This window comes from Anser anser (genome assembly GCF_964211835.1).
Source record: "Anser anser genome assembly, chromosome: 1".
Taxonomy (NCBI): Eukaryota; Metazoa; Chordata; class Aves; order Anseriformes; family Anatidae; genus Anser; species Anser anser.
In genome coordinates this window covers 106,242,445-106,267,326 of record NC_139720.1, presented here as the reverse complement: position 1 = coordinate 106,267,326, position 24,882 = coordinate 106,242,445, and the positions used below count along the sequence as shown (strand labels likewise).

General features: G+C 38.3%; 1 protein-coding gene across 22 annotated transcripts in view; it reads right to left on the bottom strand.

Annotated features, from left to right (window-relative positions):
* LOC310892820 (uncharacterized protein) overlaps positions 1 to 24,882 on the bottom strand; it is a 460,614-nt gene that overhangs the window by 78,695 nt on the left and 357,037 nt on the right. For 16 of the 22 annotated variants that reach the window (XR_014578472.1, XR_014578473.1, XR_014578474.1 and 13 more), the window contains one exon: positions 12,654 to 14,997. Coding sequence is in view for 2 of the 22 variants with exons in the window: in XM_083821049.1 (XP_083677175.1) it covers positions 12,703 to 12,853 (151 nt within the window). In the remaining 20 variants the exon portion in view is untranslated. Of the gene's footprint in view, positions 1 to 2,790; positions 2,836 to 11,257; positions 14,998 to 15,573; positions 24,881 to 24,882 lie in introns of those variants that run through there. The other 6 variants (XR_014578488.1, XR_014578489.1, XR_014578490.1 and 3 more) reach the window with 6 other exon arrangements.

The window sequence follows — 24,882 nt, the reverse complement described above, 5'->3', positions numbered from 1 at the left end:
TGCATTTGTTTCCCGTCTGAGCCTGCAGACAGTCTGAAATAGTACTTCCAAAAACTGTGAACTGCCCTTTCCCTCTCAATTACAATGATTTGCTGAGGAAAGACAGACTCACACAGGGGCTGAGGCAAAGGACAGCCCCAGAGTGGGTTTGTGGTACCACTACATAATGGAGCCGCCTTTATTAGCTGTACTTCAGATGTGTCCATTATTATAACTGGAGATGTTTCTGGAGAGGAAGCAAACATCCTCATCTGTGATGTTAGAGGCATGTTTATCACTAACAAATCCCTAGACTGTACACTGTAAACTGCTCATTGCATCTATGAGAGGGGTAGAGTACTGACACAGTATTCATTTACACATCTGAAATCCAAACATGTGCCTCAGTTGATCTTCTGAAGTTTGTAGAAAACAGCAGGAAAAGACCAATTAATGAAAAGGAGAGCACAATTTTGTCATGGTAGAAATGTTAGAGGCTGACCTACCTTTCAAAATCAACTTAAAAAAAATGAAGAAGTAAAAAAAAAAAAAAAAAAAAAAGGAAAAGGAATGAGGATCTGACCATTACAGCAGTGACAGTGGTGAAATTCTGGATTTGCATCTGTTTATGAAATTCCAGCTTACATAAATCTGAGCTACATACAAGCATCCATTGACAGATTTCACTATGCCGAGTTTTTAGACCACTTCCGCAGAAAATACAAACTCCAAAAATGAAATGGGCTGTGGTAGTCACACTGCAATATTTTAAGGGAGATGCATCTTTCTGAAAAAAAGTAATTAGTTTGTGAAATTCATGGAAGCCCAATTGGATGGGACAGGACTCAGTTTCCTATGTGTAGGTGTCTATTGTCATTGTAGATACCCTAAAGTGCCCTAAGACATCTAGTGAGGCTGGTAGATATGTCACACAGACCCTGTGGACTTGGGGCCTAGGGGCCTGTGGACTAGGGCAAAGAGCATGAGAAACCTATGGATTCTCTGTATTTTCTGAACATTTCGAATGATGTATGGCTCCTCTGATGTCCCAAGTACTAACTTTAGCAGTCATTATCATTAGGACAAGTAAGTTTCACTACTTCTAATATGTGACACAAGCCCCCCAGGACACACAAGACAGGCAGAGGCAAAGGTGCTCCCTGTGCTCCAAGGATGAAGGCAGCCCTGAGCTGACTGATGCCATGGGCCTCTCCAGAGGGTCTGGCAGCCTGGGCTTGGCACTGGGCTGACCACCAGCAGCACAGCCCAGTTAGAAGGGTGTGCTGGGCACAGGGGCTACCTCAACCAAAAGCTTCTTAGTTTTCTGAGCTGGCTGGTAAGCAGTCAGCTGCTTTTCTACTGCATTGTGTAGTTAAACATCCCAGTGTCAAATGGGAGAAAAGTGCCACCCTTATTGTGCACAGTATAAATGACTAGGCAAAGGAGATAGCAATGGAGAACTGGCCTAGTCTGTCGTGGGTGAGCTGGATGAGTTTTATATGGGCTGTATTGTATTTTCTTACTTAGATTGCTCAGCACAGCACTGAACTAATGTTAAATTCAAACATTTTTACTATGCTGTCAGGTCTGAGAGAAATATCACGTAACCATATGAGCCCATTTTGATTGGCCTCATCAACTATGTTATAGTATGTCCTAATGAACAGGCATTATACAGCAGAGTAGCTTTACTTGATCTAATCCTCCTAAAATCAGCACTTATTACTAGATATTAAATTTTGATTTTGGAACGAGAACTCAATGACTACCTTAAAAATGGGGTGTGGTGTGTTGATTACTTCAGACAGTCTTGAATAAAATCACACTTTACAAATTGTGATGCTATGGTTACTCTAAAAAGTGCATGTATAGTCTACACAAATCACCCAATCAAGCTGCTATATCAAAAGCTAAAATCTCTGTTTAAGCTAAGCAGTTAATATTTAAACTCATGTTCCATTAAAAATATGCCAGGATAGTTTTGCATCATGTTAAATGATATACAGTGAGGCTCCTTGATTTGTTTCTGTTTTTGTTGCAGTTTTTAGATCCTGAGTAAACTAGCTAAATGTTGTATTTATTTTCTTAAATCTAAATAGAGCCTTTCAGTCTGTTAATATAGATGATATAAAATCCTTTCCAAAGCTAGCATTCAACTTTAATACAGGCGTCATTGCAAACTTTTCACCTTGTTCCTGAAAATCTGTGACTCTGTAAGGTATGATGTTCTGACAAGGGCTGCTATGGTGTGAAATGCCTGCCAGTGTGCATTACACTGTCCCCCCTGTAATCTGGGGATATGTAAGTAAGAAAGGATCAACCTTGTGGTATGGAGCTTTGGGGGAGTGGAAATAGTTTAAGTAAGTGCCTTGTAAGAATGGTGGCCACTCTTCAAAACGTTTACATTTCATGATATCTTAGCAACTGAAGCCAATGACAAAAGCTCCCTTGGAGTTTCCCAAGACCGAAGAATTTCTTTATGGAAACTAAAAGGCTGCAAGAAGCCTTTGTCTTCCAGGACATCATTTGCACTGATAAAAACAGTCATGAGAACATCACAGCACCAAATATCACAGTTCTCATGTAATCTACCTTAAATCTCTCATTGTACAGAACAGTGTGTGGCTGGAAAAGTTTGCCAATAAGCTGTATATATCAGAAAAAAAAACACTGTCCCCAGGTAAAATCTGTCATGTAACAGCACATTACAAATCCTACCTGTTAAGAAAACAGAGAAAACAATTTAAGTGGGCATAACAATGCAGGCTGCATAGAGGGGTAGTGTATTGAAAGTCTATGCAAACTACTTACGGAGGGCTCCAACACTTTCTCAGTCCCCTTCGGTCACAAATGTATCTGCAGAACATGGAGATATTTGTAATCAAGAAAAGACACTATTATTAAGGTACCAAAAGGCTTGACGCAAATAAAGCAGACATAATTAAACAAATGCATAGAAGAAAGGAAAAAAGTCTGCCAAGGGCTCTTAAAAGGGTGGGTACCACTTATTAGTCTCTGGATTACAGTCTCCAGGGGGCAGGAAAACACAGCAGAGCAATATCACTATACTTGTCCTGATCTTATCTTTTTACCTGGGAATGTGCTAGTGGCTATTGTCAGAGAGAAAAAAATCTGGGCTAGACGCTAGCAATTTGCTAGATTGTTAACATTTCTTTCCACACCAGCACCCTCTGCTTTGCTGCTTCTTAAGATGTGCTGAGATAAAACCAATGGACAGTGTCTAGACATCACATATCTATGGCCTTTGAAAGTCATTTGATGCACTAGGTCTGTGGTATACATGCATGGATTTAATGAGGTTCTTATGGGTTTTTCCATGAGTATTTTGCAGCAGGCAAGAAAGACAGAATGAAAGAAAAATCCTTACCTTTGATTTTATACCTGTTGCTATATACATGTCTATATGTTTCACACTATTCTGTTCAAGGGGCTTAAACATGGAATGACCATCAGACATTTTAAATCTTCTGTAAGCTAAGGATGTTTTTCCTTGTTCAGCTTACCTCAGGAATGCATCTGTTGGCAAATTTAGGTTCAGTTGGCTTAGTTTATCATATGTGTATTATATCATGCCATGTTCCCCCCATTTTTTATTTATTTTTTAATCAAAGTGTCCTCCAGGTTGTTTTGTTTTGCTGAATGAGAAAATGGACATTTTGCAAAGTGTGATATTTCCTCATGCAACAATTGGAAAGAATCTTTCAGGGTCATCTTTGGACCTTCAGTCACTGGAGGTCTGGTGCTTCCTCAAAGCCTTCAGTTGGGACAGAAGCTATGTGCAATACCTAGTCTGGGACACAATGGATCTGCTCCCACAGACAGCCTTCCTCTGAAAGACCTGTTATGTTATATATCAGACAGCTGGATGAAGGCAGGTTTTGGATAGTATTTACTTACATTTGTTAGTTCAATGGTATTATGGGTGCTAGAATTACAAAGCTCATTCCTTTTCCTCATTGAATGGGGATATTTTGCCATTACAATGTGTTCTTACAGATAGGGACAAAAAAAAGGAAGAAAAATAAAAATTAAAAAAAAAGAAAAAAAGAAAGAGAAAAGAAAAAGAAAAAGAAAAAGAAAAAGAAAAAGAAAAAGAAAAAGAAAAAGAAAAAGAAAAAGAAAAAGAAAAAGAAAAAGAAAAAGAAAAAGAAAAAGAAAAAGAAAAAGAAAAAGAAAAAGAAAAAGAAAAAGAAAAAGAAAAAGAAAAAGAAAAAGAAAAAGAAAAAGAAAAAGAAAAAGAAAAAGAAAAAGAAAGAAAGGCAATTACATGCATGAAGGTTTATTGCACAACAGGAAGTCCTGGGGTACCAGTACTGCTACTTCTTAGGAGCAGTTTTGGGTAATCCACCCCACATACATTCACTTCCACAGGAAAAGGGACATGAGATCACACACTCTGAGGCATTCCTTTACTTCCATCTGAGTGCAAGCTACCTACTGCCTGTGGAGGTGGTAAAAGGTTAAGGTATTCCAGGTTGCACCATCACCCAAGGGAGCTGTGCCCACCACCTTCAACAGGCTGTCAGAAAAGTGAGTTTCCTTCCCACGCCTACATAGAAACAGGTCCCATGATGCACTGCTTATGCACACATATTTCAATAATACTAAACTGTATGTTGGAAATGAAAGTCATTGTAAAACACAACTAATCCTTTATCGAGATCATGGAAATTCTGCATAAGACACAAAAAAGAACAAGATGAGGTTTGGAGTAGTATCCCAAGATTTGTGAAATGAAATTGATTTCCATTCAAATCAGGTCTTTTACTCTTCTTGAAAATGTCAAGGTGTCAGCCTTGGCCATTACCAGACTGTGATTTATAGTAGAGACAAAACGATAATACTCAGGTGACTGTCTGAGACTGTGCTGCTATGTCTGGAAAGGCTACAGATGACAGCCATCTCTTTTCTTAACCAACTTGGATTGCTTATCTAAGGATCAACCTTCTCACACCTCTCCTTCCCAAAGCCTTGACAGAGAAATGATAAAACATGTAGGCTTGAAGATTTACTGAGATCAGACAAATAAACATTGCGAAGGGAGTTGGTTACAGAACTTGGAAGAAACACATTAAAAATAATCCTCTAGCTAACTGTGTCTTAGCTCTTTGGATGAATACCTGTAAAATGTGAGACTGATTGCCTGGTTTCAGCACATGGGTATGTTTTAATCCATCTGTACAATCTATTTCTGTAACTTGAGTATACTAGAAGTAAGAAAATGCTTGAACCAAGTAAGTTTTCAAATAGTAAGAATAGTACACCTGTTGTCATTTCCTTTTGAAACTAAACACAATTTATTCAATACATAGAATAATGGAGGTTGAAAGTTACCTGGCTATTATTTAATCAAACACTGATGAGCTAATTCTGTTAGTTGTCACCTTGACATAAAGTTTTGCTTACATAAAGGTAACAGAATTACCTAACAGTTTAGGTGCTAAACTCCTACTAATTTCAACTGGAATTAAGCACCTTCAGTAGCTCAGACAAGCTTTTTTCAAATCTATTTCTCTCTTTATCTTCAGCTACACTTGTGGCCTCAGTATAGTGGAGTGAATGAGAAAATAAACAAGATATATGAGTAAGTCAAGCAAAAGAAAAGAAGAATTACTAGCACACGTAATGATACTATTCCTAACATTGGGTGTCTGGTCCTGGTATTAGTATGTGCAGCGGATATTGACAATTTGGAAAGGGTTTACAAAAAAAAGATAGTGACATGATCTGATCTATCCAAAAAGCCATCTTCAGTAAGGAACTGAAGACAATCTCATTAATTTAGCAATGAAAAAGTGAAGAGATGATAGCAAATGAAAATTTAAATTATCAAGAAGAAAAATTAATAAATAAATCAGTAGCTGGAAGCTGACACTAAACAATTTCCAATTAGAAACAAAGCCTAAGTTTTTATTAGTGGTGTAACAGACTACTGGGATGGTTATGGATTCTTTGCCATCCTGAATCCTAAAATATACATGTTAACCAAACAGAAATTGTTGGTGTTGATGTGGGAGTTGCTTGGTGAATGCTTTGGCATATTTTATGGAGGAAGTCAGACTAGATGATTGAGTTTGCCTTGGCAGGAGACATATGATATTTCTGCTATGTGTGGGAGACACATGGAAGGAGAGCAAGGTAAAAAAAAAATAAAAAATGGAGGAAAGAAGTAGGAGATGTCTGACTCTCTTCTTTGCTTAGTGCATTTAAGGTGCAAGCCTTGTGCAGTACCATGTTTCATGGTGCAGTGAACTGCAAATGGTACCTAGAAGCAGAGGGGATATGGGATCGTATTGAGGTACAAATTCTGCGACAGTACAGGAGAGTCCACTGAAAAGACTGACACAGATATTAAAGTCTGCTGTCACTTCATAATCTGAGCTGGATGTCAGGGAAGGATTTTTTGGCCATAGCCAAGTAATATAGAATTGAGACACATGTAAGACTAATTTTTAGAAAAATGCTGACCTCAGTGACTCTTTTGAGCTGCTACGTTTTTGTTGTTGTTTTACTAGCTACTGTAGCAAAGCATTGGGAGCATTTAAAGTTATTAATCTAGGGAAAAAAAAAAAGTTGAAGAGTCTCAACAGAGACTAGATGAATATTGGGATAAGAGATCTGGTTTGTTTAAATGTGCACCTCTGTCTTCCCAGGCACAGCTATAAGTTGGTGCAAACACACAGAAAAAAAATAGCACACTGACCACTGAATGCTTCACTATCATAATTGCATTACACTGCAGCCTCAGAGCTATAACCAAAGTCTATGTTCCACTCTGCTCACCACAGTTAGTGAGTAGCAGTCCCCGTGCAAAAGACTTCAGGGTCTGCACACCCAATGTTTCAGGGAAGGAAAGCAAAGGTTCACTCGCTGAAACAGAGTTGAAGTGAATAGTTCACAGTCACGTTGGGTGCCAGGAAGTAACTATGAATCTTCAGCCATTGGTGTAGAAAAGAAGAGCACGTAGGCTGCAGTTTGGAAACATTTGAAGGGTTTTAAAAAGTTTTAGTTATTGCATGTAGTAATTTTGATTTCCCACTAGCATTTAAGGAATGATCACCAAATTTTAGAAAGCCAAACTGCAGTCTTTGGAATTTATTAACTCATAAAAGCCTACCAAAGTGCAATAGCCAGATACTGGCAACACCCACAAGAAATCTAACCCTGTGAGTCAGTGGGAGAGGTTTCCAGCATTACACTGGTAACCAGTCTTCCTTTCAAATATTCATCCTTTTTATTTATTTATTTATTATTTTTAGAACTGGGTGCCCCAATGACTTCTAAAACATCAATATTTTGACCATATTTCTCTATTTCAGTATGAGGCATGCATTTGAGAATTAATATCCACAGTATTTTGCTGACATAATAAACGCCAGAACAGCATCATCTCCTACGGTGATCTAAAAGACTTCCTACATTTATCTAAAAACTAGCAGACAAACTAAGTTACCAAGTACTCCAGTGTGTATACAAATACATTAGAAGAAACTGTAAGCACTGTGAGAAATTTAGCCTTGTGAGAAATCTTCCTAACACAGAGATGAACCCTCCACCTGCGTGAAAAGCTGTGAAGCTGACCACAAAATGGCTGCCCCCGCCATTTTACACGGCAGGCTAGCTCACTGCTGATGGTGGTGCTATTCGGGGCCCATAGAGAGGATGAGGTGCTGCCCAGCTCCCCGGCAGGACTGGGGTCACTGGGTGGCACTAGCAGCCTGCTACAACTAGTAACCTAATATATCATCTCTGACAACTGGTTGTTTCTTAACAGGGCTGAGGGAGGCGATGCAGATTCTGCAAAAAGTTACAGGTAGGGCCAATTTATGTGTTTTTCATGTTTGGGGAGAATTATCGCAGAGACACATAAAGGTAAGAAGTGAAAGTGTGACTAATTCAAACTCGGGAGAATGAAGCTGGCATCTTGTAGGGCCTTACACTGGAGCTGTGGAGGGTCTAAAGCAGAGTTGATTAAATTGGTGGACATGAAGGGAAGGTGAGAGGTGACAGCAGTATAATGTAATGGCCTTTACTTAGTAATATTGTCATTCTATCCCCCAGAATAAACTTTGGCAGAAAAAACAATGAACTCATCTAGTTCTACTGTGTACATATACCAACATGCATACATAAATTTTAGAAGTAAAACTAGAATTCACAGGAGGATCTCACAATCAAACTTATTTCCAGGCACAAACTTGTTTCTTTCAGATCAAAGGCACTTTGTAGAGGAGAGAGAGTGCAGAAGAATAGACAGTGAACCATGAAGACTGGTCCACTGCTAACTGTCTCACTTGTGTGGAAATCAGTATATAAATTGGATAAACACAATCTACTTTTCTATGCACTGAAGATACTCTCTTCATCTGATTTACCTTCATCTGGTGGAGATGCTTTGAGTAAAGGGATGTATTATGAAGAAATGCATTCTGCTAGGAAAGGCTTGAGTTGGAAATTAAATCCTGTGCTAAACTTTTCAAGAAGTATCTACCTTCACTGAAGTCTTTTCATGGTCCTGCTTATTCCTACTTTAAACTTCTCATTTATTGTACTTTAAGCTCCATCAGTGAATGTAAATGGGGTTTCACTATACGTTTAGTGCATTCAAGCATTCTTTGTTACAGTTCCCACCCTGCCGCATTATGTGAGCTCTGCCACGGAAGTCCAGCAGTCGGTTTGTTTTCTGCTATTAATAAAAGAACCTACTTTTCGCCACTTCTTTGAAGAAGTTGAAAGGGCTACATGTTAGAGGGGGAGGTGGTGGGGAACAGACTGTGGTGTAATCCCCAAACGCAAATGCTGTCTAGATTAGAAACCTCCCTGAAGAAAATTTACAAATGCTAAGACTGTGCTTTTTGTGTGAACACTAGAGCAATAACTTAGCCACATACTGGGTTCTGCCTAATGCTTAAGGAGCCTACTAGGTGAAAGGAATTAAATGGAAAAAAAAAAAATCTTCCAGTTGGCTCTGTGCCGATGCCATCCAACCCTTTCAGTATCTAGTGACTTACTAGTGGAACTATTTTCATATCATTTCAATGCTGTGGTTTCTTAATATAATACTTCAGATTCTGTTAAAATAAATTAAAAACAAAACAAAACAAAAACAACAAAAAAAAACACCACCAAATGGGATTTACACATTGCCAGTGTTTTTACAGTCCAGGAAAACCTTAATTAAAGGGGTGGGACACGTCTCTGCTGAATAGCTGTTTTTCCTTCATACCTTCCCATGCACAACACGCACACATCCAAGAAAAGAGGCTGGGGGTGGGGATGGTGGTGGTGGAAGAAACCCACCCAAAACCATAGCCAAAATTACCAGTCCTAAACTGCTCAGCACAACCCCATTGGTTTGCTTGGCCATTTAAATAAATATGCCCCTTGCAGAGAATCACAGCCCAGCTGTAACCACTCACAAGTAGAAGAAAAATACAGAATATTATCTGCCTTTTTCCCTGTAGGATACTTGTATTGTTCAAGTGATCATTACTGTATCTAGTTTATCATGCATTTACAGACTAATCCTTAATTCCTAAATAATCAAGAACAGGAGTAAAGATAGCAATCCTGAAAGCCTACCAGATAAACTTTAGTGTATAATCAACTGGATGATTTTGTGATTAATTTTAATACCTGCTTATTAGGTTAAAAATGTTTATAAAGATAAAATAACTTTATCAGTGTTGGTCTTAACAATCTTTTGTTCACTTACTCTCATACACTTCCATAGTCCATCCACCTGTTGTTACTCAGGCACTGTAAGTAAAACATAGCTTTGCACACAAATTAATACAGCTAGATGCTGGTAAGAATATAATCTATCAGGTAAGAATAACTGGTGGTGCTTGGGAATGGAGTGATGCAGCATTCAACAATCAACAAACTTTGAAGATGCCTATTGTAAATATCAAACAAGGAAAAAATTTAACAAGGTGATGAATGTCTCAGATACATTGGACAAAAATACTGGAACATAACAAAATAAATTTATTCTATTCTGTGAGTGATGGTTTCAGATGGCATTTTTATAGGATTCCAGATATTTTTGTTACGTATATCTGTCTGACTACCTAGCTAGCTGTAGAGCTCAGACAGCGTATCTGTCTCTCTCTTTTTTATTTTTTATTTTTTGTGGACTACAGACAGTTCCTTAGAGGAGATGACTGCATTTCAGTGTGAAATTAAGTATCCAGTCAGGAATTGAGCACAATCATCATACGGGCAAATCAAAATTATGGCTACTTTTACTGCCTACAGAAATTTTTTGCTGCACTGCTTATTAACACACTGAAAACATTGTGTTAGCTAATCGTGAATGTGCTGATTTTCATTACCCATGGAAATGTATAACATCTTTGGTTAAACTTTGATTGAAAAAACTTTGAATGAACTTTGATGAAAATGAATAAACTTTGATGAAAAATTGACATTTTTCATCAAGTGAGTAGAGCAATGCTCTGAAATGTGGTAACTGTAGATTCTTGTTATACAACTTTGAGTAAAATATTCGTTCCTCTAATTCCAACAGTAATTATCTTGGATTGGAATTCTCCTGACTCATGTAACAGTCTTTAACACTATATTAATGGTTCCTAGTGTTTATATGGTTTGAATAGAAATCCTGTCCCATATATGTAATACTACATTAAGGCACTAAAGACTTTCAGGTTAAAGAAAGGTATTGATCAAATCACCCTAGCTTGGTCTGTAAAGCATTTTTTTGGGTTAGGTTTAAAATGAAATGGTATCTTCTTAAAACTTAAAATGCTTCAGAAATGAAGCTCTCGAAAATTGTTGCATCTCTCATGAAGACTAAAAATTAAACTAGACAATTATCATAATAATAACCCAGTTGTACATGGCAGACAAAAGAGAAGCTAATACTTCCCTCTCCTTTTTGACTGATGTTTTGTTGGGCTGTAGCTAAACAGCACTTTAAGTTGACAGTAAATTAGCAAACAATATGAGGGAGGAAAAAAGAAAGAAAATCATGCAGGGGTTAAGATGTTTATGTAAAACAGTGATTTTCCTTTTTAAAATTAAAACGTACAAATAAGCTGGTGTCAGAGACTAGGTGATCCTTCATTTCCACCGCATTGAGCAGGCTCACATCAGCAGCAGACAGCCGTTAATATATGCGTCTGGCTCAGTCTGGTCTACCAACTAGGAATTCATCGAATTGTTAATATCATTCCTTTTTTGTATGCACCACACATCATTTTCACTCTCTCTCTCTCCTTTGCAAGAGCTTGTGTTTTGTTTTGTTTTTTTTTGTTTTTGTTGTAGCACAAGCTGATTACTCTGAAATCACATATTAAATAGCATTTAGAAGCATTTTGTACTGGAAGAACAAAAAGTCATATAGAAATGAGAGTATATTGAAATTCTGTACATATATCTATGCATAGTATACCAAAGATGCTTTCTATTTATTTGCACTAATAGAGACAGCTTTCGTATACTGTCACAGCATAAATAAGACTGCTTTCTATGTGGTGTCTGCAGACATTGTCACATAGTCCCAGGACGGGGAGATGTCTTGTTGATCTTGGTGGGAATTCTGCTTGAGCAAAGGCTGGGCTTCTCCCCCGCTCCATCCGCCTCTGCCCCACCACAAGGAGTTTAATGTGCACCAGAGGTGGTTTTGCTGTGTTGAAACTGGGGAAGAAGAGGGAGGAGAGAAAAAGGAAGGCACCGTACCAACCTAATCTCTATGGCAAGGGGCAGCAGTGAGTACTATGGGCAGAGAAGAGCCACCAGAGCTGTCACAGTTCAAGCAGTAATGCAAAGGCAGTACTGCATATTCACAGCTTTTGCTGTAGCACCCAATAAGCCAGATAGGGGTTTATCATGGCTCATTTTATTCTCACACTCACTGCAGAGCAAAAAATACTCGAAATCTTCAGATTGTTGGCTTCTGACAGAGGCAGACATTTTGCACTACAGTTTCACCTTCATTGTACGTACAGTACTAAAAGCAAAATGAATACCGAATGTGAACCATCCGCATTCAAGTAAATTTTGCTGACTCAAACATAAATGCAATCAAAAGTCTTTCATGTATACAGACATGTGCATTGTATATCTGATTAAATCTGTTAGGATTTTATTTTGATAAATACTATGCGTAATTTAAATTGTATACCAACATGCATATACCTACACACAATATGTTTATCTCATTATATAGCTTGAATGAACAGAGTACATGTTCACCTGATCAGTACCTTCAATATACTGTTTTCAGTACAGAAGACTATTATACATAATACATGTCAGTTGCTACTGAACTACTTCAACGGTGTAGCACCTAGCTGTGTGAATTAGTTTTTTCATATACAGATTGAGGTCTACTTTTTTAATATTGCCTGAATAGATGTCAGTGATGTTCAATAACACATCTGTGTTTAAAAAAAAATTAAATTACCTCTATGTCTGAACATTTGCAAGTAGCTCTTTTCACTGTTCTGAGTATGTGGAATTGATGGTTATGAAGAAAAGAATTGCATATTTACAGGAATTGTATCATCATTATAATTGGCAAGACAATATTTTTATGACTATTTAAACACAAATTATATCTTGAGCAACTTGGAAACCGTGTACAGCACAGTTTCTGTCTCTTAAGAAAACAAGACAACAAGAAAAAGTATTATAGTAGCAGATAAGAACAGTTTATTTTAACAATAGTATTGATGCTTACAATAAAACATAATTCCTCCCACACAAGTGGGAAAAAAACACTGCAGCCAAAATACCGCTTCTAAAATGAACAAATAGTTTAGATGCCTGATCCGTGTGAAGCCTTTGTCTCAGGGAAGTCTGATGTATCAACAAGGTCCTGCAGCATCTTGGTTTAGACACAGGAAACAGAGAAAAATGAATCAGAACTAACCCACGTATAAAATATTAACTAATTTTAATATTAACTAATGCCCTTGTAAATCTTCGTATGCAAAGTCAGTGTAAGTACCTAAAACTCACAGTTTTTGCCAGTGGGGAAAAAAATGCAAAATGATGAAGAGGTTAGAAGTTGAGTATGGTTCTCAGAGTACTGCCAGCTCTGTTTAAATTTAACAGGTACACAGAATGTGATTCTGTTTGCAAAATCATCTTAATGCTGTAGTATGATTTTTACACCAATGTTCTCTATCAGATTAAAATGTAAATTGAGACAATATTTTAAGTTTGATATTGTGTTCTCACTCAGACAAAGAAAAATAATGGCAACTAACTATAAAACGATCTTTGTCCCATATTACACGAAAAGCTTAGCAATAGTTCTCCTGTAGACTGAAATCATTTCTCAGACAACAATAGAATGAATGTTTCTAGGCCTCAAGCATCAGTGTGTTCTATGTTTTAAAAGTTAATTAAATGCTGTAACAATACAGCTGAAAATATACTTTGTGGTAATTATCTACCAGTATTGTCTATAATAATAATATTATGGTTGAAAGCCTTTTGTATATTTCAGTATCTGGTGGGTTTTGCTTGTTTGGTTTTTTGTTTTTGTTTTTGGAGGTACAAACTGGCATTCAGTTTAAATTTTAATACTAATATTACATGGGATCTAGTCCAGTTTTCTCAGCATAAATATGTAACACGCTAAAGTTGCACAATGTATAACAGGTTCTTTTTTTTTTTTTTTTTTTAGGAACAGGTCTGCTGCTTCACATTTTGTATATTTTCCAGTATATTAACAAAGGTATGTTTTCATTTTTCCCTTCCAGACAGGGAAAGCTTCTTTGGTTCTCTAAATTCTGCAGAGAAACAATCATAGTCCAAAGCTGCTGGTTCCCCTCCGCCTAGGTCCCAAGAGCCTGACTTGTGATTGTTGCTAAAAAACCTCACAAGTTAGGGTCTCAGGGACTAGGAAAAGTCTGATATGATCCAGTAGAATTCGTCTTCCAATAATCTGAATTGTTTAGTAGTCATAATCGCTGTCAGCAAAACTTTCACTGCTATTGTAGGAAAAAAAAAAAAAAGGAAAGAAAAGAAAAAAGAAAACACAACCAAACCAAACCAAACAAAAACAAACCAAAACAAGAAACAACCCCCCCAGTCAACAACCCCTCCTCCCACCCAAATAAACACACCACAGTTTCACGTAGGGGGCAGAAAAGATCAAATAAGCAGGCAAGACACATACATACATTCAAGACAATGTATCAGCTGACTGAACAGACTTTTCTTAGAGTACAGTCCATAACTTTTGAAAAGCAAAATCAAAACACAGCAAAAATCTTCACTGCCTTGACACACAAGTAGCCATATTATAATGCCTCGGAAGGAAGCATCTAAAAATGGGTTAAAATGTGCTTCTTCCAGCAGATTCATACAGTAGCAATTTTATTTTATTTCCCTTAATGCCGTAAAGAAGGATTAAATGCATGTTAAGGAGTTTCTAATTGATATATTTCCCCATTATACTTTCAGTCCCCCTGTTCAGGTGGGCCCTGGGTTACACAGTACTTTAAACCCCTTCTCAATGCAAGGATAACCTCTGGGCATGTATTTACTTTTTGCTCTTCCCCACGTTCAACATTTAATCCTTCTACAGACTGCTAGCAAAAGCTTCTTCCTTTCCAATGTCAAAACGAGCTTTCGCTCCATAAACTGTAGAAAACACTGACATGCAGAGATTGTTGTCACTTGTACCAAATTACTCAAAGCACACACAACTTTCAAATACTGTCGATACAGTAAGAAGAAATGATAGGATTTCCCAAATAATTTCGTTCTGAAGCCGAACACTTTTAATGGCATGACCACGATCCCGAATTACTTTCGCATTCATTCTCCTCCGATCTTTAGCCTTGTTTGCAGAAGGAAAAAGAAAATTTCTACTTTAGGGACGGGATCCACGGTGTTATTATTATTATTTTTTCCTCCATCAGAGCCCAGAGCAAAAGAAACAGCAGCCATAAAGGTCCTAGCCACTGGAGCAGAATCTGGTATAGAAAACTCAGTGCTCTTCGGGAAGCCGTTCAGCTTTAAAAAGGAAAAAAGAGAAGAAGGGGGGGGGAAGAATTAGAATCTCTGCTGGTCGAACAGGTGAATCATCCATTTACAAGAAAGCTGCACAGAGAGCACTGCTGAAGAAAAGATTTGCCAGTGCCCCCCACCCCCACCCCTGCCCTTCACCCTCCCCTCCAGAAGGCTACTTCAAATTTCAGAACATTTTGACTTATTTAAAATATTTCAGTAGATGATAGAATGCAACATTACATAAGAGCCGTTCCTTTGTCACTGTGCACCATTCAATCACTTATGCCTCAGACACAAAATAGTTAAACGAAACAAAATATATATATGAGAATATATATATATATGTATAGCAGTCCCTAGATTTCATTCCATTTCTTTCTTTCAAGCTGATCATGATTTAACAAACAATTTTGACCACAGCTTTCAAATCAATAATTAGAATGAAAAATCTCTCCCCTCTATAAATATGACATTAACATAATTATACCACCCCCATCGCATAGACCCATCCTCTTTAGGGAATACATCTGATGCTCTGAAGATGGAAATCAGTCAGATTTTAGTTGCTCTCAAACGTACCTTTGCTTCTCACTGACTGACTGGCTTTACCTCCCATGCACACACACGGTCACCAACACACGCACACACACACATACACATGCGCGCGCACATGCACACACACACGCGCGCACGCACAAAAAGGCAAGGCAAAGCAGCGGATGCTGACTCAGAGCGGTTGTGTGTGGAGGGGGTGGTATCGGCTGGTATTTTCACTGCACTCATCATTAACATTAACTCACTCTCTAGCATCCACCCTCTCAGACCTGCTGGACTGCAGCATTTGCATGACGCTGTCACTCTAGCCCTTGTGGGTCAGATGTTAGAAGAAAAAAAAAAAAGCCTCAAGGCTCTCATAAGGAATGCCTTCATTTCTTCCAAAGGGTCCCTCTTCTTATTTTTCCACCTTTCTACTTCCTCTGTTGCTGTGTCTCAGTTGTTTGACATCTTTCCGGAAGAAAATGTCTTGAGCTGCAATAAGCCAGTAGTCAGTCGGTCCTCCCCTCACCTCACACTCCTATTCCCACCCCCTTTTTTTCCTAATCAATAAGACAGATCTCCAAATGCAGTTGTGAAAACAGGCTCTGACACACAGACTTTCATCCTCGATCCTCTGCCTCAGGAATAGCAGGCAACCCAGGCTCACACGTGATGTAGAGAGAAATAATGCCAGTAATTCTTGAACAGACTTAGGAGTTTATTCTACGCCTTCTTCATTTTTTCCTTTGCTTGCATAAATACTAGTGGGAAGGACACAACAGCTCTCAATAGCTATAAGGGTTCTTTTCTTCTGAAAATCATGATCATTAAAAAGACTAATATTAATCTTCCTCAAAATTAATGCTATCTTCCCCCCACCCTCATTGTGCTCTTTATAAGTAGGAATTGTCTCATAGCCAAAACACTGCCAGGGGCTGAATCACCATTCACTGTGCTGAAATCATAAGTTCCTGGACTTCAGTAGGTATTTAACTGGACTAAGGTTTTTTTTTTTTTTTTCAGACTTTTTAATTGGGAGGAGAAAAAAAAGGAAAAAAAAAGCTGTTTGAGTCCGAGGGAGCACTGTGAGAGAACAATGGCAATGCACACGCACTACGGTACGAAATACTGAAAATGCACATTTGAGCTACACTGGTGTATGTACATGTATGTTATTTACTCTGTGGTGGTAGAGCAGTCTGTGCATACACATGTAGATCAAATACATACACACACACGAACTCGAGAGGTATATATAAATCATACAATGCAAAACAAAGCACAGAGGCTGCTAACTGAAACAGGCACAGGTTGTATGACAGGCTATGAAAACCTACAGAGCACACTTACTGTTTGCATTTTTACCTCCTTCCTTTGTTCTTAAGACAAGGTACTTTAATGACTTACGGCGCTGACAATCTTTCTGCATTTCCCATTTTACACGAGCAGAATTTGTGCATTATTTTCCCAGACAACACCACAGTGCTGCCGCGATTCTCAGTACAAAAATTATTTGCCAAAGGGGGGCAGGTGATACGGCGCTGCTCTCCAGCCAATTCCCCAGGCTGCCGGCCACGGTGGGGACGCTTGCCCCAGCCGGGCAGACAGGCCCCAGGACGCAGCGCCACGCCGCAGCCCCGCCAAGGCGGCCATTTGGCAGCCCACACCAAGGGCACCCGCTCGCGGGCGAGGTCCTCGGAAAACGTCGCATGAGTCCGGAGGGAAGAAAGTAAGCCACGGTGCCAGGGTGCCCACCCCGAGTCCCCGGTTCGTATAGGCTTATGACCAGTTGTTGTAGCAGTAATTAATGTCTCCGATAAAGGACGGGAGAAAGTAGACAATTAGGAAACAGTTAAGTTTGTGATCTCAGGAAAAGGCAAAGACGGAGACAGACACACACCCACAGGCAGAGACAGAGAGCGAGAGGAGAGCGCCAAGCATGAGACAACAAAAGCAAGACTGAAATCAGATTTGGGAAACTGAAAAAATACAGGATTACAGCATTCAGCTTAGCAGTTACTGAGGTATAAAAAAAATTAACACATGCACAGCATGGCTTAAAATACTTATTGCCATCAATAGTCTGTGACGGATGCCGGCTTCTTACTGCTATACGTACATTAGATTGGTCATCGCCTCTTAATCTCCTTTTGCTCAGACCCATCCATTTTTTGCTGCTCCAGCATCTGTGCCCTTTATGCTTTTTTTCTGTATAGTTACCCACAATACCCTGGATAAATTAATGTCATGACCTCGCTATGGCTATCAGACAGAAAAAAAAGTCTACTATTTTAATAATTGAACGTGCGTGTACAGCAAACTGCCTACTGATAGCCCAGCTTTGTGGACTGCCTCCAAAAGCAGCCTTTGCTAGCTCTGCGAATCAGAAACAACAGATGCAAATACTAGCTACATAGCCCCAGCTCTCCGTCTTGCCTTTTTTTTTTTTTTTTTTTTTACAAAAAAGAAACACCTCTTCAATCTGTGCTGTCTCATTTTCCCTGTGTCTGCCCCCTCAATGGTTAAAAACACTAGCCTGCCAAAATTAGAAACATTTGAATAAAAGCATGAAGATGAGTGAAAATTATAAATGGCTGCAGATTCTGGAAATTTATATCCACATGGTGAGTAGGGAAGAGTACGCAGGTTCAAGTGCTGAGCCTCACTCGGGAGCACCTCTGGGGCCAATGGGACTGCAGACTAGATTAAATCAATAGTCGTCTGAAACGAGATGTCGTAATCAATCAGCTCAATTACCACTGTCATAGATCTGGGCTTAAGGTCTTTCCTGATTCCACTCTTCTAATCATTAACCCTTCTACATCCTTAAAATGGGAGCTCATATTTGCTCTGCTGCCCTACCTTTCAGATCACCCAAGTTTAGCTTAGCCTTTTTCCCCATTTTCCTTTTCCTTGTTTAAAAGACATAAGAACAGGTCAGCAGGAAATGTTTCAAGTGTGAATATGGTAAGGTTAGATGCACTCCTTTAAATGCACCTATTATATATTTGCTGCGTGTGCGCATATTATTATGCCTCCGGGAGTGGCTGGGTGGATCAAAGACTGCTGTTTAATTAACATTCAACTCAGCTGTTTCCTTGGAGATTACAAATAGAAGACTAGTTGAATTAAACAAGCCGTTCACTCTCCTTCCACTAATCCAACACCACACAGCTCTTCTCCACCCAACCTAGTTAGGAACAACTTGTTTCTAGTTAATCAACCACTAGGAAAGTCCATTTTCAGTTTGAGGGCAAGTGTGAAAAAGTTGAAAAGACATTTTTGTATGCACGTTCGAATTTCATGGAATCGCCCAACCAGTCACCTTGTGCTTCCATGGTGCAGCAAATCCCCACGCAATGTAAGGAGAAAAGAGCCATCGGCTTTGAACACGAGCAGAGCCACTTTAAAATTTTGCCTGTAATTGTTACTTGCTATGCAAAGATTAAATTTCATCAATTTAACATTTTTATTCTTGTGCAAATCCTGAAAAGAGAAAAGCTTTTCATAAAAATGCCTTAGCAATTGTCACATATCCCTCTTTCAGTTTCTCAGGAGGAAAGAAATGTTACTAGATGGTTAGCAGGTATGCAGAATTTTGGTTTCTCAAATTAGATTTATTCTGCTGATAGACTCAAATAATAATAGTGAAAGGAGCCCCATTACATTTACAGTTACATCACTGTCTGTGCGCACTGCCTCTGTTTCCAAGCTCAACCACACCTTTTTTAACCACGGATCTGCTTTTCAGCTGGGGAGAGTGAGTGCACAGCCCCAGCCCACGTGGCGCTGTGAATGCCAGGTCACAGATTTTGCCCCTGTGCCACGGCAGTGGCATTTTGGGGAGGCATTTGTGCTCCTGGAAGCGCTGGGAGTGGGTATAGAGGCAGCACGAGGTGCTTGGCCGCAGAGGCCGAGGCCAGGGGAGGTGTCTGGGGGAATGGCACCTGCCAGGGCAGGGCCGTGTGCCGCCCCGGGCGGGTTAGCATCAGAGATCGATTGCTGCATTTCACGATCCAGATGTTTTCATTAGTGGAAATATAAAAAATTGGGCTCGAAAATGATTCAGCTGCTAGCATAGGAGCCTTCTAACAGGCTTATACCTCAGCTGGGAGCTGCTTTGTTGCAGGAACTGACCCCTCGCAGATGGAAAAAAATGACCTCAGCTTCACATCTTTTCTGGGAAAGGTTTAGCTGACAGAGGGATGAGATACAAAAAGAACCTTAATACTGTCTTTTAGTAATGCTAAATGAATGAGAAGCACCAGACGGCACACTGAACTATCTGAAGGGTACTGCTCAATTTTGCAGGCAGCAGTTAAGACTTTAAGCATCATCCACAAGGGGACAGCATTCACATCCACACTGTAAAGATGCAGCTTGTGTACATGAACAGAATGGGAGTAGCAGCCATCACTACCCCTCACCAAAGCACCCCCCCCCCGAAAAAAAAAAAGAGAAAAAAAAAAAGAGAAAAAAAAGAGGTGTTTCCAGTATTATTACTTATGGACAGACAAGGAGGAGTGGTGAGGCTGGACGTGAATTTTAGATGTCAAAACCCATTCAAATACAGCATGAGCCTTTTGTTTCTCAGACAGCAAGAGTAAGGTGATTTGCTATATTAATACATACTTTTTGCAAAAACTAAAGATTGTCTGGAATAACAAAAAAATAATGTTAAGAGAATGGGGTGACAAGAACTAGACACTACTGGAGCAGAATCAGAGTGTGTCTCAGGTGAAGGGAGAAATGCAATATCAAACATTATTTTGATTTTGCAGTTCTCATCTTCACATTTTCAATGTGCTACAGTGGGAGGTAATACCCTCATCCCTCTTCTTTTTTTAAGAGCAGAAGTTCCTTCATCACGGTGTATGTGAAATGGATACCCATTAAATAAACAATTTAGCTTCATTTACTGTAGCATTTAAGTAACTGAAAAGAATGAGGCTGTTAGACTGACCGGCAGCTATGCATATGCCACAGTTTTGTATGATTGTCAACAATACCTCCTCACCTTACCAATGAACAGCAAAGGGATGAGGACTTTAGAAAAATCCCAATCTATCTAGTCCCTGATCTATCACAAAAATCTACCCTCTTTTAAATTTATTGTTTAGAAACATTACATCTGGATTTTGCCTTATTTTTTAATGACAGTGCTTTTTGTTACTTGGCTGAAATTCCCACCTGATCATGCAGAATTAAAAATACATGTATTCTATACCATCTATTACAGAAAGGAAATCATACAAACAAAAATCTGGAAAAAGAGCAATATCCTTCTCTCCCTGTGTAAGCTTCTTCCTATCAGGGAACACTATTATAGTCTCCTTGCTGACTTGTCAGTTTACCTGCCCTTAATTAAAACACAGACATATGACAGCACAAATTATTGCAGTCTGAATTACTTTGAAAGTATATGAATACTATTCAATAGACTTTGACTTCACTGACATTTTTAGTTAAAAAAGTAATTTTTTTGTGAAAACTAACCACTATGATATTTATTCTTTTTATTTTTAGCTTCAGAAGCATGAAATAATGAATTAATTATGTTTTCTATTTATGAACACTTTTTAGCCTTACTTCATTAATTGCTTTGTGTTACTGCTTAATACAGCATCAGCACAAGGTGAAGAAAGGGCCCAGTACTAAAATTAAACAACTGTTCATAAAACTGTTTTTGACTTAATAGCCAAGTTTGCATTTTCAGTCTATTCAGTAAAAAAGACGTAAAGTCCTGAGCAGTATTTTAAAACTCTCACTTCATAAATTTTTCAATATGACATCTTTACTATTTCCTTAATAATTAGGTATGTATGTATAAATACATATATAATCAATAAAACCTCAAGATTACGTGGAACAAGATCATCAAAATATATTGTTTATTCCCTGAAGCCACCCCCCCACCTTTCCTCCCTGCTGAAGTTTCGTGCTACTGTTGCAATCAGCAGTGGGCCTGATCCTGTAAATAGGGCAATTCAAGTATCTTTATTCAAATGAATAGCATCACTGAAATTATCTGAACTGTTTTCCTGAGCACTGATACTTGGATTCCTGCATGTTGAATAAGAATCAGATTTATTAAAGGAAATTAAAGGTATTCTATTAATGAAAGGTAGAATTTTGTTTTATAGATAAAAACTCTCTTATTTTATTAACAATGTGATTTGAAGAGAAACATTTCCAACAAACATTCCAACATACCATTTATAGAGGCTCGTTTTAAGAGGCTTCAAAAGAAGGCTGAGGAACAGCAAACCTTTTTAATCAGAAAATACAAAATAGCAGGTTCAATGCCTGCAAAACCAGAATATTTTAAATTTTCTAGACAGTGAAGGTTAAAGCTATCCTGCATTCTCATAGTTCCCTCTCTCCTTTCAATCAATCTCATTGATTTTTTTTAAGGGTCAGAGGCTATACCTTCATTGATCAAAGAAACAGCCTGACACAGCGAAAGAGTCTGCCAATTCCAGACAGATCAATCACACCTTTGTCTGCTTTTGATACATTATGGTTATTTATTCTGCATCACCACGACTTTCTGTCGCATGCTTCTTAATGTAATAATGCTGCTCGGGGACAACAATAAAAAAAGGGGGAGGGGAAATATTCTATTAGAAATATTTTAAGCCTCTCTCCCTGGTATTTCTGAGGGTGGTTTATGATGGAACTTGGCCAACTTGTTTGATTTCATTTTTGACTTGGAAAAGAACTTCTGTTCTGGTATTTAGCTCTTCTTGGTCAGCGTTTTGTAGGATTTTATAAAGGCAATCCTTTGAAAATGATTTGTGCAAAATGTTTTCAGAGAAGTAATTAGATCTCAATAGAACAACAATTATGATCTAATCGCAACCAGAATTCTCCATGTTTATACTCGGTTTTAGAAATGTTTTAATAAATAGAATGTAACTGATACCCAGCTACAGTTACTGACTGCTTTATGACTGTAAAATGAAACTAAATGGTCAGCCTAAAATAATTGCTAGGAAATATTGCTGAATAAACAGATATAAGTGCTGAAAAGCTCCTGGCTTTGCAATCTATTATGTTGAAAGCCAGCTAAAGCTTTAAAAAATGCACTATATGGTCACTGTCTGTCGTGACTGAAAGTTATATGCTACTATTTATCTTTCCATAGCATCTGCAAGCAGCCTTTAAAACTGGTCCAATATCAAACCTTTTATTCACGTTTGGTAGCCTCTCACCTCACAAACAGTTGCACCACTTAAGAAAAATTGCTCATGGGTCTTGTGATATTTATTATAAGCAAAAGCATTAAAATCCAGTTCTAGAGGTGAAATTGTAGCGTAAGAGAAGTCAGTGGCAAAATGCCCAGTGACTTCAGTGGAGTCGGGACTTCACAGCGAGAATTTACGTCTGAACTCCTTCAACTCAAGCTACCTTCAGAAAGAAAAGGCAGCTCGCAGGACCTCACAGAGCCATGCCCTTAGAAGAACATGAAAAAAAAATTAGCACGCTTCTTAGTAAAATCGCTAACAAAGCTGTGATAGGCTCTATGCACAATATAGCCTTAGCAAAGGCAGTGGAACTCTTCAATAAAATTAAGCATGTAAATCTTTTCAGAATCAGGATATCATGTAATAAGACATAATCACCGTCTTGAAGAAATTATTCACCTACATTGCTAAAACATTAAAATAAGATATACGATAATCCAAACACTTGGCATTAGTTTCTGATTTCATTGCGCCTACTCTGAAAATTGTTGTGCACCAGATTTACAGTTACATCAACATTATTATGTAGAGCAAAAGGTAAGTAGTATACAAAGCTGAAATATTAAACCCATTAAAAAGTTATGAGTTTGACAGAGTCCCTACATGTATTTGTGTGCATGCCAAGAGATGCATTTAAAAACCTTTAACTAAAGGAAACTGCCTTCCAGTGATAAAACTGCAATGCCTAAAAGACATTGCTAAAATGCTACCACCACTCTCAAAGGCCAGGAGACCTTAAAAACGGTTGCTGGCTGACAGCATTACACAAAAACATACAGTCTCTTCTGCAAAGAAATAAAGCTGAATGCGCAACATTTCAGAGAAGTTTTGAATAAGTCTATTTGTCCAGCTTACTTCGCAAAGGCTCTGTAGAAAACAGCACCGTAAACACTTTCAGTCCCCACACAAGGGCTAAACAAAGAGTCCTCTTTCTAGCCATTTAATCCAGTAATTTATTTTTTCAACCATCACATAAATCGAAACACAGCTGTAACCAATGACTTGCAGATCCAGTTCCCTGCCAGCTGGATCCTGTTCTGCTGAAGCAGCAAGATTTTTACATTGTTCACTTCTGTACATCTGGAGAAATCATTTGGGTTCAAAGGTGACTAGAAAAGCTCTTTAAATAAACTCAACCAACAGTGAAGAGAGGCCTAAGTATCTACAAAAGCTACATGGAGTTCCATTTAAAAAGTTATTTTTCTCAAATTAGTGCAAAAAAACAGTTTTCTTCTTTAAACATTTTATGATTGTGACATTTTAATTGAATTATACACTCAAATACGTATTTTAGTAATAAAGAAATGTTTACTGTTCCCCAAGAACTTTCAAACAGTGTCAGTACTCAAAAGTGATCACAGCTATAGCTCGTGTACTTATCACATTTAAAAGAACTGTCAGAAAATTAGTGATGGAATGAAATAAAATATCAAAAATATACCTCAATTCATGCATTTTAGCTATTGCCTAAAATGCCACTCAACTTTAAATTCAAAAAGCAAACAATAAGAAAGCATATACTGTGCTTAGACATGTTGAACCTGAAATCTCTTAGAAGGTAATCCTTAAAATAGCCTTACGTCAAAAAGCCTGCATCATCCCTTTCAGCATGAGTCTGCTAGTTAAGTAACAAAAATGTCCCTGACATTTAAAACTGCATACAGTAAATTGATTACAATGCATCATTTCCTTTGGAAAAGCAATCACAAAGCAAACCAGCTGAATCTTGCAGAGGTAAATAACAATGAATATTGAAGGCTCATATAATCTGTATTTTTGATTATTTTTCAGACAAAGAACAGACACTCAAATATATTTCCAAAGAAGACGTTTCATGCCTAGCACAGGCCCCACTAACAAAAATACTTAAAACGTCGAAAGTACTTGCGCTAGGTTTTGTTTGTAATTCATAAACATGCACTCCACATTACAAAACAAACCAAGAAGTGTCAACAGACATGCACTCAAGCAAGTGAGCAAGACGCATCCAGAACATGCCCCGATTGCTTTGTTAAAGATGCAGTTCATTTACTAAACATGATTAAGAGGTATTTCAAAATTCAGCCAGGGTTCACTACTTTAACTGCTTCTTTTACTTCAATAC